A 17,721-nucleotide genomic window follows, 5' to 3' on the forward strand; every position below is an offset into this window, starting at 1 on the left:
AAGCATTTCAGTGTGTTTCACGTGTTTTAGTGTGTAATTTATATATATACATATATATGTGCTAACAATTTTCTCTTTACAATGATCTATTTTAAAATAAACCTTTCATCTTAGTGTGTTTATATATGTTTCTAGTAGGGTCACAAAGCTGTTAAAAACTATGGAATTTTCTGCGACTTAGAAAATACCCTTTAACTGATTTTGATTGTAAGTACTGAGGGTGTAATATGCCATTTGTAGGTTACTTTTTTCTAACAAACATATGCCAGAATTTCACACTAATGATACAGTATAGAAAATATGTATCATTAAGAAGAAAATGCGCCCTGGCTGGTGTAGCTCAGTGGATTGAGCTCGGGCCTGCGAACCAGAGGATCGCTGTTCGATTCCCAGTCAGGGCACATGCCTGGGTTGCAGGCTGGTTCCCTGCAGGCCAACTCCCAGCAGGGGATGCATGAAAGGCAACCATACATTGATGTTTCTCTCCCTCTCTCCTTCCCCTCTAAAGATAAATAAGTAAATAAAATCTTTTAAAAAAAGAAGAAAATGCAAGGCTTCCTCAAATAGTTCATCTATCATTTATCAATGCCAAAAATTAATCATTTGATGGTGAAAGAAATTAGCAGAATTATCAAAAGGGAAAATAAGTCTATGAGATTTGGAAAGAAGAGAGGAATTGATGGATTAGACAGCTGCTTCTAAAACAAAACTGGAGGTGTGATAATACTGTGTGAATTATCAGAACTAACCTGGTACCAGTGAAGTTGTGGAATTTGAGAAAAGATGTTGAGGAAAGAAGTCTGAAAAGTATTTTGGAGTAAATCCACACAGGTTGTTAAAAATTTGAATATTTTGACACGAGGTCTGATAAATGATTTATGCCTTTAGTCAGGTATTTAGAATGTGACACTTTAAATGCATTGTCATGGAGAGACTAGAATCTTTAAGAAGTTTAAAGAAATAGGTGGCAGGCCCTGGCTGGGTAGCTACGTTGGTTGGAACATTGTTCCTATATGCCAAGGTTGTGGGTTTGATCCCCAGTCAGGGTACATACAAGAATCAACCAATGAATGCATAAATAAGTGGGACAGCAAATCAATGTCTCTGTCCCTCTAAAATGAATAAAGGAATTTAAAAAGAGAGAAGCTTGTTGCAGTTGAGAGGAGAGATTTTTGAGAGAGAATGGAGTTGAGACATTAATACAGAGTAGACTTGAGATTTGAATATGCAAGTGTGTATGAAGCTAAGACTGAGAAAAACCCAAGATAGAGGACTGCTATTGATTTTGCAAAAAGGAGAGAAGGAAAAAGTCCCTAAATCAGGTAGGGAGAAAGAAACACAATGGAGGTTGTGAAGGCAATGCAATTGAGAGAGGGAAACTGGCAAAAATCAGAGAACATCTGGGTAAGAAAAATCCTCATGGATGTTTGTCTGAGTTTGTGTTACTGAGCAGCCTTCACGGGTGACACCGCCCTTCACTGTGGATAGCATGCCGATGCTGTTAGTCTGGCCTAGAAGGAAGCAGTTAAAAAAATGAAGCTGGCAAGTGTAAAGAGTAGTATCACATAGGGCAGTGTGTTCCAGGCCAAGCACATTGCTGTGTGTGAATGTATGGCATATATAGGTTAAAAATTAATTTTGTAGCCATGAATATACATCTTGAAAGAAATGACTACACTATAGGTCCTGCTCCATGTTTCATTATCGTCTACATGTTGCACAGAAATATCCAAACATACAATTTTATTCTTTAGAATCATTGTTTACTTTAAAAAAACACATGATCAGGGAACTCTAAAAATCACATATACTTGAGAGATGATGTAAACTAATTCTCAAGGTTATTATTGCATTCTAACATAACTATAGAAGAAAAGTTACTCTTTGATCTTAAAAAATAAATGGCATGAAATACAAATTAATATAAATAAGTTAGATGGCCTCTGAGAGAGCAGTATCAGACAGAAGGAAGAATTTATGATTTGTGTAAAATATTTAAGACAATCACTCCATGTCTCAATACTGAGTATTTTTGCAATACCAACACAATTTTCTTTCACATTTCATATTCATGTCAATCCTTTATACATCCTAGGATTTTGGATCACAGCATTCTTTGACTTCAGTTGTCAAATAGTGGTTAAAAGCACCTTCGAAACTTAAAAAGCAAAACTAAAGTAGGCGTTTCCATTGTGGCACTCGGGCACCTCTCATCTCAATAGCCAAGACACTTTCTCTCCCTCACAGACTCTGAGGGAGAGGGCAGCACCAACAACCGAAAATGCATTATCCTTTCGCTGTTATCAAGATTACCTCAAATACTCTTATTCGAGACCATTTTTTCAGAAGCTGTTCTGTGCAAACTAATTGTCACGACAGATTACAAAGTGGGTATACAGTGCTTTAATGCCTCTAGGTATCAGTTTAACCTTTAGATTGTGCCAAATGACCAGAAATGCAATGGCCACGTGATTCTGAGATCTTGCAGGATTATATCCCTGAGTTTTTCTACTGTTGACTGATACAGAAGGACTGCATCAAAAGTCCACATTACACACTCTGGTGTGATTGTTGGAGAGATGCTCTTGAAGCTGACCATTACACTACACCAGGCTTCTTTTGAAGAACCCAGTTTTGCTTCAGTTACAGACATTGTAAATGTTAGAACTACCTTGTTTTCTTTGTTGCTTGTGCGTTATTTGCCAGGCCTGCTGTCATGAAATACCAGCTCATGTGGGATACAAAACAGAAATTAATTTTCTCAAAGTTTTTGAGGCTGGAAGTCCAAGATCAAGATGCTGGGAAAGTTGGTTTCTCCAGAGGCCTCTCTCCTTGGCTTATGGAAATACTTGCTGCTTTCTGTGTGTTCAGGTGGCCTTTCCACTGGGCATGTGTGGCCCTGGTATCTCTTCCTCTTCTAACAAGGCCACCAATATGATTGGATAGGGCCTCATCTTTATGGCCTCATTGAACCTTAATTACTTCCTGAAAGGCTTTATCTCCCAACATAGTCACACTACTGATTAGGGCTTCAATATGCATTTTGGAGGAACACAGTTCAATCAATAACACTTTGATAGCTAAAAATGTGAGAGTCAAATCTGTGTGACACATCAAGAAATATCAGAAAGTATTTGACATTATTGTTCTATACCTATTTTCCCCTTAACTTGATTTTCTTTTTCTCATGTACTGTACATTTGGTAAGCTACACTAAATCCTTTTTATAAGACAGTAAACAAATAAGTAAAGAAATAAATTCTCATCTGAATTAGATTGCATGTGTATTGGCCCACTGAGATGATCAACAGAAATTGTATTCTTGGGTATCAGAAGTTGCTGGAGGCAGTTCAGGAATCATTGTCCTCTGGGTATACTTACAAATTTATATTGTTGTCTAGGCTTATAATATATATTATTGTGGACTGGTTCCTTTTCCCTTTGATAATGTAACAGAACATCAATAAAATAAAATTTTTGTAGACCATGACATTTTTTCTACTTATGTCAACTCTTCTTTCTCTTGTTCTAGAAAGGGTTTATGAAAAGAGAGAAACTAGCTTTCAAGCCAGAACCAGAGCCACAACCCAGGTATATTTTTTCTACAATAGCAGAAAAGTATATATCAATGTGCGTGTTTTTCATTTTATCTGGTTTCTAAGATTAAAGAAGTGTAGGTTTTTAATGTATCTTTTCCAATGTTTTAAGTTGACTAAGCCAAGGAGAAAAAAAACGTTCCTTTTTTCGAGTGTATTAGTGATCGTTCAATAGATTAGGCTGCAGTTTACTCTGTCACATGTGGGAAAAGCAGTGTGAACAATACCCCATGGTATTTCATTGATTGGAAACTGTGTACTGCGATTCACTACGGTAGAACACATTTCAGTGACTCTATGAGCGATTCTTAAGATTGCTTTGCTACTTCATACAGCAAGTTTGTCCAGTAACTTTTGTGAAAAATGACAGGCTTTGTGAGATAGATTGGAGAGTGAGATGGAAAAAAAAGAACTATAGAAACTTGACAGTGAAGTTTCTATAAGGTTTCACAGGTTTCACACTTGTGTTTTCTTACTCACTGGTAATATATTAATTCATTAATTAATCAAATTATATTTTAGTACCGACTAGGTGCAAAGCACTGTGCCACAGGCCATAGAGATGAAAACAGTGAAAGAGTAAACTTCAGAGACTGGAGTTTGTCGGCTGGACCAGTTTGGAGATCTAACTCCTCAGTAAATACAGCTTCATTTACATATACTATTCAGGCTACCTGTTCTTGCTTGACATCCTTCTTTAGTCCTCCTCTCAATTACTGAAAATGTGTCACTATATAAGGTCCGTAATCTCTCATCCACAATTCCCAAATCCAGAAAGTTCCAGAAAATAAAAGTTGGTGCCAAAACCTAAGGCTGCACCAAAACGCTTAGTGACAAAATCTGACCTGAAGTGACAAGCAATTATGATCAATCAGTTTTTACATTTCTCACTTCATGCGAACATTCATAAATATTAATTATATTCACTAATTCATGTTACTGTGTTTGATAAGAGAATACTGCCCCACACCCTGCTTGAGTGTTATATACTGTGTAGTATACACATTACATCAATTTCCTAACATTCGAGAAAAAGTGAATTTTTACATCCATTCAATTCTAAGGTTAGTATTGTGGAACTGCACTTCATGGTAAATGTAGGCCAAATATGATAATGAAACATGCAATGTAGTTATTGAAGTATCCAATAAACAAATATCCTATTTTAGTGACAGGGACTTAGTAAACATGAATTTTTTTCCATGGGAATCTTAGATGGCCAGCACCTACGGAGTGGGGATTGTGTTCCAGGACTAAGGGAATTGCCTCAGTACTAAGAACCAAACAAATGGCTTCACCCTAACAAAAGCGTGAAACCAAGTTTCAACAATTTTAAGGTGATAAATCCAGTAATTTAGTCTCCGCCTAGAATGTTTTTTAAAAAGTCAACAATTCTTCATGGACAAGAACAGAATCCAGAAGCTCCACAATGTACAGTGTTATGTGTATAATAGATAACATGCTAGACATATCAAGAAACAGGAAAATCTTACATAAAAATTATTCCCAGTTATTTGAATTAGTAGACAAGTACTTTAAAGCAGCTGTAATATGTGTTTAAGAATTTAAAGAAAAAGGTGTTCATAATAACAGAGTATCCCAGTGCAGAGATAGGAAGCGATTTTAAGAAGTCAAGTGGAAATTCTAGGCTGGGAACTGTAATACCTGATATGATGATTTCATTGGGTGGTTTGAACAACAACATATTGGAGAAGACAAGAGAATAATAAGTAAACTCATAGATCAATAGGGTCCAATCAGGAGAAGAAACAATAATCGAGAAAAAGTGAGCAGAGCGTGAGTGATCTGCAAGTTAAAATCACGGGGACTACCAGCTGTCAATTGGAGTCTCAGAAGCAGAAAAACAGAAAAAGTAGCTGAAGAAATAATGGCTGAATTTTCTTCAAATTTACCAAAAAAATCTCGAAAAATGCAGAAAGATCGTCACATTATAAACAAGATAAATACAAAAAACAAAATCCTGCAGGCAGGCACATCTTAGTCTAAGAGCTGAAAATTGAAGGCAAAGAAAAAAAAGTTGAGAATAGCAAGAAAGGAAAAATATACATTTTACAGAGGGTTACATTTCTAGGAATGATAGATATCTTCTCATCAGAAATGATGAAACCAGAAGACAATGAAATTATGTATGTAAAGTGCTGAAAGAAAAAATATTAACTGAAAATTCTATAGTTAATGAAGCTTTCCCGTAATATTAAGATTGAAAATGGACATTTTCAGCTTAAAAGAATGAGAATTTATTAACAGCCAATTTTAACAAATGTTAAAGGAAGCTCTTCATTCTGAAAGGAAGTGACATCTGATGGAAATTTGAATCTACAGAAGAAATAATATTGAATTTAAAAATACATGGTGATTAATAGAAAATAAAATATATTTTAAATTTTTCTTTAGAATCAACCATTTAAGACAAATTTATAATGTTATTATATAACTTCTAAGTTAGGGAGATGCAAATATATATATGTATATATAATGATAATTGCAAAAGAAATGGAGTTATACTCTTGTCAGTTTCTTTCATTTAATGTGTAATGATATTAATTCCAAGCAGTGTCTGATAACTTAAGAATGCATATTGTAATTCCCAGAGCAACCACCAATATAAAAAGGTAACAAGAACTACTATTTGGTTAACCCAAAGAGGATAGGAAAAGAGGACCAACAGGAGTAAATAAAAACAAATATGAAAATTGTAGACTAAAACTTAACTGCATCAACATTTATACTAAATATACAGAATATGCTGTACTAATAAAGCTTCAGCATAAATAAAGCAAAAATAGACAGGACTAAAGAGTAAAATGGACAACACCATACTTATTGCTCAAAACTTTTACATGCTTCTTTTAGTACTTAATTGATAATAAAATTAAGTAAAAAGAAAAAATAATGATATAGCAGGTTGAAGCAAACTATCAACTAATTTGACCCAAATGACATTTACAGAAGGCTAAATTCTACAACTGTAGAATGTTTTTTAATGAGCCTGTGAAATTCATCATAATGATAAGAACTGAAAGGAATGAAATATAAATGAAGCAAGAAAGCAAACTAACAAAGTCAAAAGTCAATTCTTTGCAAGGACTAATGAAATTTGCAAGCTCCACAAAACTGAGTAAGAAAAAGAAGCGATAAAACACAAATTACCAATATTGAAAATGAAATAGGTTCGGTCTTCTATATGCTATAGACATTAAAAAAATAAGAGAACAGATGAATAACTTTAAGTCAACTGCATTCAACAACCAGAATGAAATGGACCAATTCTTTGGAAAACAGACAATGTACCAAAACTGATATAGGCATAAAAAGAAAATCTGAATAGCCCATGTCTATTAAAGAAATTGAATTTGTTATCAAAAATCTTCCTACAAAATGACTTGCTTTAAAGAAAAAAATAGCAACTGTCATATGTAAATTACTTTCCAAAGTATTTGATTATGTTAAAAGCAGCTTATCCCTTTGCGTAGTCTTCTTCTGTAAATGCTTTTTACCTGGTTAGGCTGATTGGGAAGTATTGTTTTCCTTGTAGGTGTTACTAAGTTAAAATTTAGTGCAGCCCTTTCAATGATAAAAAATTGTATCATCTGAAAGATGAGTGTTTATTATAGCTATTTTCCTGGAGCCAGCCAGCTAGTCTGAATTCTAAGCATTTTTGTGTACAACCTACCATCTGTTGCAGGCAGAAAGAGCTGTGGCAAAGTTTTAGAGAGACATGTAGCTAGTTTTTGCAGGGAGATCTTAAATATTTTAGAGAATGATGGTTGAAGGGAGTTTAGAGATCACTTGATTCAGTCCTTTTAAATTTCACTCGAGGAAACAGAGATCCAGAAAAATTAGTGACTTCTTCAAGGTCACAAAAGTAAAAAAAATAACTTAGGAGAATCCAGTCCTCAATTCACCCTCTTCTCACTTGATCATGCTGCTTTTATTCTGTTTTTATACAAATTTTAAGAGACTTTCTGGTGATTACTGAATAGAAGAACATTGAAACAATTAATTAGTGTATCTAACAATGGGCCTAGTAAAAATCGTTACTTGAATAGAATCTTGGAGAACAAGAGAGTGTTAAAAAAAGTAAGACAAACCACACCTAAAATAAAAACAAACTAAGAAAACAACTAGAACAGAAACAGAACCACAGAAATGGAGTTCACGTGCAGTGTTAGCAACAGGGGAGTTGGGGGGGAGGTACAGAGAATAAGTAGCATAGATGGCAGGCAGAAAATAGATAGGGGGAGGGCAAGAATAGTATTGGAAATGTAAAAGCTAAAGAACTTAAGACACATAAACATGAACTAAAGGGGGGGAGATGTGGGAAGGAGAGGGTGTGCAGGGTGGAGGGGAATAAAGGGGGGAAAATGGGACAACTGTAATAACATAATCAATAAAATATATTTTTTAAAAAGTAAGACAATGAAAATAAAGCAAAATGTAGTAAATGATGTAGAACTATAGATTTGTAGTTTTTATATAGATGCATTTCACTGAAAATATTTAAATTGAATAATATTATGATTTTTCTCATTTATTTGAAATCCTACACCATTTCTATTGTAGAAATGCCATGATACTTCAGAATCCAAATGTTGGGACTCTCTAGAGCTTGGCCTACAGGGCTTTCTTCTTAGAGAACAATTGCTCAAATACTTTTTGCCTGAGGCTTTCTCAGAGTCTGCATGAGGCAGAGTATTTTGTAACCTCCCATCCGGGGTCAGTCACCTTCGGTAAGGTACTGGCCAGTCTTAAAGTACTTTTGCATTTTAAGGATAAAAACATGTCTCACATAGTTTACCATTGCCAAGGTACAGTAATACAAGAGAGTTTGTTTTTCCCCTCTCTGTTCTTAGTTACTGGGGAAAAAGTGATGGAATTCATTTATACACACCCACAGATTTGTGGGAGCCCTCTACAGTTGGTAAATAGGACGGGTTTATGTGCCCACTCAGCTGCATTTTTTAAGGAGGCAGTCACTGGCTGTTAGAGGTGGGGATGCTGGGTTAATCCAACTTAAAAATGCTGCTGGTGCAGTTGATCAGGAAATACTGCCGATTTGCGCCCCATTCCCACCCTTGGAGGGAATGGAACCTGCTGCCTTACATGGATAAATAGTGGTAGACAAGGCAGTCATGACGATTTCTGTCCTGATCTTTAATGGCCATCGGCTAAAAGGCAAGTTTTCACATTCCTGTTTTTTTTAGTTCATCTTCCTGATTTTCTGAACTGCAGAGATCTCAAAATTTAGGAGAAGATTGGTAGCATACTGCATAGGTACATTTGATTGCACTCCTCGTGTTCATCTGTACACGATGAACATGAGACTTTTCATGAGCGGCATTATTAAAGAATGAAAATGCTCAAATCCAGGGCAAGTATGATGAATTTACTGGGTTGTAAGTTCCACACAGTGGTTACTTGATTTTATTTTGGGGTTCCTGTATGTCTATTTGTCTGTTTTTATGAGAAAGAGATGATCCTATGGTCTTGATTTTCTAATTCTTCATAAACATTTCATACACCCTTGCTCAACATTTATAGGATACACTTTCATAGATAAACAGTTATACAACAAAATTGTTTGATTTCTGAATGAAATTTTCTATATCTTTAATATTTCAACTTGAATGGTAAATTTTGAAATTATCAGAACTCCATAAATTTCAGAAGATTATCAGAAATCCATAAGATTAAAATATGGTTGAGAAAGCCTAAAACCTTTTGTAAGGGAAAGGAAGGTATGTTAAGTATTTCAAAGAAAGCCAAGCAATTTCAGTTCAGTTAGAGTTGTCGAAGGAATATTTTTGAGTTTTACATGTTTTAAAATGAAACACATAATGTACAGCTTCTAAAACGGAAAGATTTAAAGCCAAATGATGTAACTATTTTTTTGTTTTTTTTAAGAGATTTTCTTTATTGAATTTAAGAGAGAGGGGAAGGGAAGGATAAATAGAAGCATCAATGTGAGAGAAGATCACTGATTGGCTGCCCCTTATGCCCGTTCTGACCTGGGACCAAACCCACAACCCAGGCAAGAGCCTTGACATGACCAGGGTTCAAACCACTGACCTTGTGCTTTGCGGGACAGTGCCCCACCCACTGAGCCACACAAGTTGGGGCTTATTTTTAGTTTTTTTAAAAATGTAATGGATACATGAATTATAGTACATGTTAATTTTTTTTACCTTGATAAAGGTAAAGATTGAATGAAATTTGCAGTGAAGTGGGGTATTACCTTTTCCTAGCATTATCTTTTTAATCTTCTCATGAACTTCTTTATGACTAACCCATTTTTCTCCTACTCTGATTTGATATTTTTAATGTAAAGAATAAAAAGTAGTTTATATTATTAGGCAGAACAAGTAATACATTCATGCATGCTGAGTTCACTTTCAATATCTTAATGAAAATTGTGAGCCAGGAGCTATATTCATTGGTATCCACTGTACTATTACCATGACATTCACTTTTACTTCCTTTTGAAAAGATTTTCTTTTTATATGAATAGTTTTCCTTGAGGTCCACTTGAATTTGTTTGGTAACTCTAACTATATTGCATATCTCTGGTTTTTTTCAAATGACCTACTTTATTCTTTTAATAAAACCTTATTTTTTATGTCTTTCTGCAGTTAGCTGTTAATCCCTTGCAGATAATACTACTTAAGTGATACATTTTTATTTTGTTGAACTTCTAAAGCACATAATTGCTTTTTTCAATGACTGACTGATTTCCAAGTGTAGAATACAACAATTGATGGATCTTCAACTCATAGAGAAAAAAACATTCTGTTGTTGATTCATAATATTAAATTTCTAGTGGTAACATGCTCGCAGGCTGGTCATCCACATTTAACCTTTTAAATATTTCATTTGTTTCAAGTCTGGATGATAAAGATGTTGTCATTTAAATATCCCATCTATGAAGTAAAATGTGCCCTTTTGGAACCTCCAAATTCCTTCTTTTTTATTTTTAAGAATTCTTTAAGATGCCAATCATCCAGAAGTTCATGCAGATGTGTAGATGAATAATAATTGTATACTTTCTCCTTTCTGCTCTGTAGTGTGCAGGAACTAAAAAGGTAGTAGGTACACGGTATGACTCACTAACATGTTCCTGGAAGGCGAAACTGCACTAGCAATGCTAAATTTTCTCTTTTTTGATATAATGGACTGTAGTGGATTTACTGGTGTATCTAATTACGAAGGTCCCATTTCAGCCTGGAGGTTTAGGTAGGTACTTGAAGGTGTACTTTCTATCTCTAAAATTACTGTATTTGTCCATCACTATTTTTTTCTGAAAAGGGTCAAGCCCTCTTATTTTATCTCAAAAACAGTTTTATAATTCACCACCTCATAACTTTCCTTTGGTTTCTTCTGAAATTTTCTTACCTTTTAAGGAATATTAGCTTATTTATTGTTAGATATCTACAAACAGTTCTTTTTCTGGGTCAATTCCTAGCATGAACACTTTTTGAAAATAGATTTATAATGGATAATATTTCTACAGTGAAATATTATTTCATTGTGTGTTCTGTCTAGGGAGAATTGTAGACCTGTGGAGTTTTAGAACACTTGGAGATTTTTTTATTGTAACTGTCTATCCAAAGGGTGAATCTCCTCTTTAACACAGTGCCCACATAGCGTCTACTTAAAAATTCTATGGATTCGTAATGCACCTCTTCAAGTGCCATCCCATTTCATTCTGACTGCTCTGGTTCTCAGATAATTGTGTGTGCAGCTCAGCACTTATCTCCCTTGAGCCAGAACCTATTAGTCCTGATTCCAAAGCCACCCTTGTTACCAATTTTCACTCTTTAGATTAAGCCCCTTAATTCTGTTCAACTACTTCTGTATAAAATGGTTTACGAGGTCTTCATTAGAGTGGTGATTCAAATTAGCTTAGGCAAAATGGTACTTAAACTCGTTTGCTCCCATAAGTGGGGATTCCTAGGGTGTGGAGTGGGGTGGGCGCCTGTGCTTTGTGTCTGTTTAACATCCCAGCTCCGCCGATTCTTCAGACCTTCAGACTCAGGTGGTGTCTCCAAGATGTGCTTTCCTTTCATTCCCTTCTAATCTCTGCTCGCCCCTGCCTGGCTTCACTCCCGCTTACTACACACCTTTCCTCCGCGTGGAAAGGAAAGCTCAGCCTTCATTTTTGTAATCGTAACCAACTTCATTCCTGCTCTTACCAAAAGGAAAAGTCTCTTCCCATCCACACACACAGACACGCACCCTCCAGCTGACCTTTCAGCATGGACGGCAGGACTAGCCCTGGGCTAACCCTGGAGGAATCCCAGGACTGCAGTGCCAACAAAACCCAAACCAGCAAACCCAAGACCTTCTAAAATATTCGAATGGGCCCAGATTCTGATCTCCTTTCATCCCTTTTTTCTTTTTTCCTCTACCCCTTCTTTATTCTCTTCATCTATGCTATGTTGTCAAAGCTTACAAAGAAAAGTAGTCGTCCTCAGGAAATTTAGAGTGTAGAGGGGAGAAAAACCTAGAGGTAAAGTAACGTGGTAGCTACCATGATGTAAGATAGGCACCTAATACTCATGGGTCAGAGAAATTATTTGTACAGCCCTATACACTAATCAATGCAGAACTTCAGAAGAAAATTTTTCACATTTCAACATTGGATTTGGCTCAGATATTAGCTGACATGCTACCTTTCCCATAACCACATCTGCCATGACTCACTTTTTAAAAAGATTTTATTTCTTTAATTTTAGAGAGGGGGAAAAAGAGGGGGAAAGAGAGGGAATGAAACATCAATGTGTGGCTGCTTCTGGCATGGCCCCAACTTGGGAGCTGGCCCGCAACCCAGGCATGTGCCCTGACTGGGAATTGAACAAGCAACCCTTTGGTTCGCAGGCCCACGCTCAGTCCACAGAGCCACACCAGCAGGGCTGCCATGACACACTTTCAAACTGCGTCTCCCACCCCTGCTAGCACTCCCTAACCACCTTACCACTATTATTTTTACCACGGGATGCACTGTCTTCTAACATATTCTGTAATGATGCTGTGTACTGTGAACATTTTCTGTCTCTTCTACTGGGATATATGCTCAATGGGGACAGAGAGTTTTGTTTTACTTACCAGTGAACATAAAATATCTTACACTGACTGAATTAATGAGTACATAAATGAATAAATATTTGTTCAATGCTGAATTCAGTTCTTAGATCTCTTTTTTTTCCCTGCCTTCTAATGAATTTTCTTCCCTTTTCAGACATTTATAGCTCTCATCTCAAACTCTGTACTGCTTCCTGGGTATCATCACTGGAATATCCCATAAATATCTCTCAAAATTGAAATATTTATGTGTTTCCCTCCCAGTCTTTCTCTCCTATGTTTTCTATCTCAGGTAATAATGATACTATATCCCCAGTCACCAAGATCACCCAACCAGTCTATATTTCTTTTTCATTTTTACAAAGATTTTATGAGAAACTTGAAGATTGCCTTTCTGAAATTCAGAAATATCATAAATCATTTTCTGCCATAGCAATCTAGTAAAAGAAAAAAATAATAACCATAAACTGAATTAAAACAAAGGAAATATATTTGAGATGACATAGCATTCTTTTTGTACTTATTTTGATTCTTCATATTCCTACTATTTTCTTTAATTCTTCACATTCCATCTAATTGATAGCTAATAGAATCTGGTATTAAACTTACTGGCCTATTCTTTGCAATTTGTATACTATTTCCTTTTTTGAAAAATGAATTCATTCGCCATTCTCCAGTATTCTCATATCCCATTCATCCTCTAGTTTCTCAACAAGAGCAGATCAACAGAGGAAACTGAAAAATTATTTGTCTGAGCCCAGAAAATCTCCTAACACAAACCTCAACTTTATCACTTCTTTCCTTGGTTTGAGCTTCCGTTCTCTCCTGACAGGGTTTACCCTATCCTTTCTTTGTCAGCGGTCATTGCACTTGTGCAAAGTGGAATCAATACGGGTTGGGATATTGCATTTCCAATAAATTCTAGGTGTTGCTGATGTTGCTGGTCCTCTGACCACACTCCGAGTAGCAAGCTGGAAGTTATATTTGACAATGTTCAGTCTCTCCCCACAGCTCTGTCAATTCATTGGATGACTTAATTGCTTTATGCTTGGGTTATGTAGTTAATAGTGAGAACTGTCGTGAACTTCCGTGATGATCCCCCCTCCCCCCACTGCTGTGCCATAATTTTGTGATAAGAACAACTCTTGGGAAATAGCTACCATAAAACTGCTACCTAGGAAATACTACCATCTCCCAACTCACACACTCACCTGCAAGTCACGTGTTATTTACCCTTCTTCAAGATTCTTTCCACTGGTATTAAGAGGAGAATAAAGGTAGATAAGTCTAGGTCAAGTAGTTGCCCCCATTGTTGATTTCTTTTCTATCATTTTGTGGTCCTTGGTGCCTCCCGTGCCCAGATCCTTTGTTTTCTCTAGAGTTCCCAGCTTACAACTATTTCTGTGGCCATTAGAATGTCTACTTTCCTCTGTCTCTTCACTCTGTTGGCCCCTTCCATATGATGACTGCCAAGCATTTTGAACTTCCTCTTCACTGTTAAGTGTGGAGTTTTGGTGTCTTCCTTCTACTACTTACTGTCTCGTGCAAGGGTTCTGCTCAAGAGAGTTTACACTCAAGTGGCGGTGTGGTTGCATGGTTGAGTTGACAGTCTAGCATTCTGAACATGCCCGGAGTCACCAAAGATGAGCACCTCAGCACTGCTTTTCCAATCTTGCTTGTTTGGAGGGAAAAAAACACTGTTATCAGTAGTAGGGCCAGGTACTGATAGCTGCGCTCTCTGGTAAAACTGAGTCAAAGCACACTGGCTTAGGCCACAGGCTGAATTGGGGACTTTTGCCTCCTACTCTGGAACAGAGATGGCTGGGACCCTCGAGAAGTTTTGAGAAGTTTGGAGTCTACTCCCTCACTCACAGGTGTGGGGTGGACATAATCTCACCAGTGTTTCCTGAAGGATGCAACAGAAAAGAAGAAGTCTTGAAATCAGTAACTGGTGAGAAGAGGGGCTGGGCCCAGTTCAAGGGGGAGGGAGACCCTGGGTAGGCATGAAAACTGTCCAAGGATCATCAAGCATAATAATAACAAGAAGAATAGGTTTCATCTTAAAATTACAGTAATCCTGCCTGCAAGGAAAATAAGGATGAATGGATGTCTTGAACAGAGAATCTCAGACTTTCAATTACGTTTTCATGAAGAAATTCACAAGGAGGGATTGTGGGGAGGCAGAAGCACGTGGAGAAGGGGCCGCGTGTCCTATCTCCCCCTGCTGCCGGCGGCTCTGGAGTCTGCCTGCATCTCCTGCTTTTCCCTTAGACGTTTGACCTGCTGTGGTTGCCCTTGGCTCTCTGTCTGCCTGCTTGGAGGTCTCCCCGATGCCTAGAAATGATGGCTCCTAAAACACACATGTGGCTGGGAATAAAGTATTGAGGATAAAAACGGACAGTGTTTTTAGAATCGTCTGAATTGCTGTGGGAATTTATTTCACCGCCTAAAGCTCTGTTCTAAGGATGAGGCATCTGTGAGCAGGCCCTGACCTTTCTTCTCTGTCTGTCTGAGCCGAGAGGAGCCAGATGATGGTGGTGGGTGGAGCCCCATCACCTCCACCACAGACTAATGTTTGGGTTGGGAGCAAAGGGATGTCCAAGAGGATTGAATTACCGTTGGGGGTGGGGGGGGGAATAAAGAACTGATCATGTTCCCTTTTTCATGTAGAAGCTTGTGAAAAGTTGATGACTCAGGTCACTGTACCATAGAAAAATCAGCCCCCCTGATACCTTTGGCCCAAATGCCCTATTCATTTCAGGTGTCTTCCAAGGTGATTTTTTTCAGTGCCCTATGAATAAAACATGTAGGTACAATATAAATAGAAACATTTCTCAATACAATAAATGTTTGTATTAAAAACAATTCCCTAAAAGTGCATCACAGACTACCATAAAGTCAGAATCAGTTAGATTGGACCACACTTAGTATTCCCGTTCAGCTTTTGCTTTTTCTACTATGTGAAATGATCATTTCAGTTTAATTCATAGTGATCAGGGCTCCTCCAAGATGTTTATATGTGAGGGAGAGAATAATTATGTTTTTTGAACTGAATTTGGCATTTAAAAATCTCTATTTCTTTCTGAGGAAGAGCCATGGTGATACTGAAACCACGCAGCAGCAGCCGTAACCAAACCCACATCTCTGAAGATGGGACACGCCGGGCTGGGAGAATTTCTTCCAAGGACAAGCAGGTGTGGGGACAGGGAGAAGAAGTCCCCCCGGCCCCTTATTTCATTTGCATTTCTCAACAGGTTCTAGTTGGAGCACTTCAGGCCGTAAACTGTTTAAGACAGACACTCTTAGAGTATGGCCTTAAGCAGAATAAGCAGCCTCTCCCCTTTAATGTGCTCTGTTAAAGAGATTGCCGTGGAACCGGGAGCAGAGAAAATGGAACAGCGCCTGGTTTTGGGGGGGTGGCAGCCGGCCGGCTTTGTGAGGAATGATCAGGATACGAAAGGAATGTGGAAAGCACAGAAGAGAACTCATCTCAGTCAGATACTTCAACTATTGAAAAACTTTGCCTGCATTAAAGTGGTGTTATCGCCCACTCAGGAGGAGTGCATTTTATTTTGAAAAGTCTCAGGATCCCCACTCTGAGTTTTGAAGGGGGCAGGTTTTGCTAGCATGTAAACCCTCGCTTGGGAAAATTTGGAAACAGAGTACTAAACAATGTTGAGACAATATTAGTGGTGGAAACGTACTACATTCCTATTCGTAAAAGTCTATATCACCCATGATGAATGTAATAATTTGTTTTCACGCTGAACAGAGCTCATATAGTTGATTAAGTAGGACACAAGCTTGTTTCCCCCGTCACCCAAGTTGCTTTCAAATCCGGCATTCAAAGCAGGAGGGCATCACATGTTTCTACTTCAAGGCTGCACGCACAGGAAGCGCAAGCCCTCGACACAGCTTGGTAGCAGCGGATCCAAATCACAGTCAATCGTGTAAATTATAACGAAATTGCAAAGCATTTGGACAAAGCAGGCATGCTAGTCTAATCAGGAAAGCTTTCGATAACGCAGGTTGGAAGAGGCAGTGGGGGAAGGCGGCATCACAAATCTCTTTTAATATATTTCTGAACTTGGCAACCTAAACTGGTTTTGCCACAAATTTGCAGCTTAAAAAGTATTTGGCTTTTGCAACAGCCAAAATAAGTATCCTTTAATCACTTTCAACCTATGAACAGATGGGCGAACAGTGCTTTTATAAATGGAGCATACAAAATACTTCAGTATCAGCCAAAACTAATTAGTAGAAATATCTGCACCAAACTCTAAAACTGATTTACTGTTTAATATATATTATCATATAAGCATTAGCAGTTAAAAGGAAATTCCCTGTGCAAATGTTTGCCAAGCTCAGTGTCTAATGTTCAGACATGATTAACTTACTAATTAACTTATTGCATCTTTGCTCACATATCATCTTTCTTAGTGATTTCTTTTCTCACTAAAAACTATTTGATTTGATACCAGGATCATAGAGTTGACAAACTTCAAATGGAAAACTCAGATTCAGCTCTTCATCCCCAATCTGTCTTTCTAAAAGTGACTTTTTTTTAGGAGAGGGGTTGAGGACCAAGGGGGCGGTCTCTTGTGTGGTGAAAACTGTCCTCTAACTTTTGTCTATCACTTTTTTACCTTCATAAAGATTTTCTAAGAGAGTTTTCTAGCTACTGTTTAGTGACTAAGAATCTGTTAAAGTAATGATAATTTCCATATCAGAATTGTGTTACAGCATTGTGAGGAAACATACTTTTAAAAATTACATTCATAAAAGTAACCTGCGGGTAGCTCCTACTCATTTTATAAATCAGAGGAGGTCACTGGGTCTCCAGTCATCTACTTGGAACTCAGTCTTGTAGCCTGCATGCCACTGGACATTTCTGTGACAGTCAGTACATACGGTCTGGCTGTATCTTTAAGGGCTGCTGCCAGGAGTGGTCAAACTTTTGGCATCTCTGGGCCACACTGGAAGAAGAAGAGTTGTCTTGGACCACACATCAAATACACAAACACTA

General features: G+C 37.4%; 1 protein-coding gene across 1 annotated transcript in view; it reads left to right on the forward strand.

The window, feature by feature from the left end:
* IQCM (IQ motif containing M) overlaps nt 1–17,721 on the forward strand; it is a 246,894-nt gene that overhangs the window by 106,887 nt on the left and 122,286 nt on the right. Inside the window, exon 8 of the mRNA XM_037058235.1 lies at nt 3,533–3,591. Within this exon, the coding sequence (XP_036914130.1) occupies nt 3,533–3,591 (59 nt within the window). The remainder of the gene's footprint in view (nt 1–3,532; nt 3,592–17,721) is intronic.

The sequence above is a fragment of the Sturnira hondurensis genome, unplaced genomic scaffold (genome assembly GCF_014824575.4).
Source record: "Sturnira hondurensis isolate 20B ecotype Veracruz unplaced genomic scaffold, ASM1482457v3 Scaffold0010128, whole genome shotgun sequence".
Taxonomy (NCBI): domain Eukaryota; kingdom Metazoa; phylum Chordata; class Mammalia; order Chiroptera; family Phyllostomidae; genus Sturnira; species Sturnira hondurensis.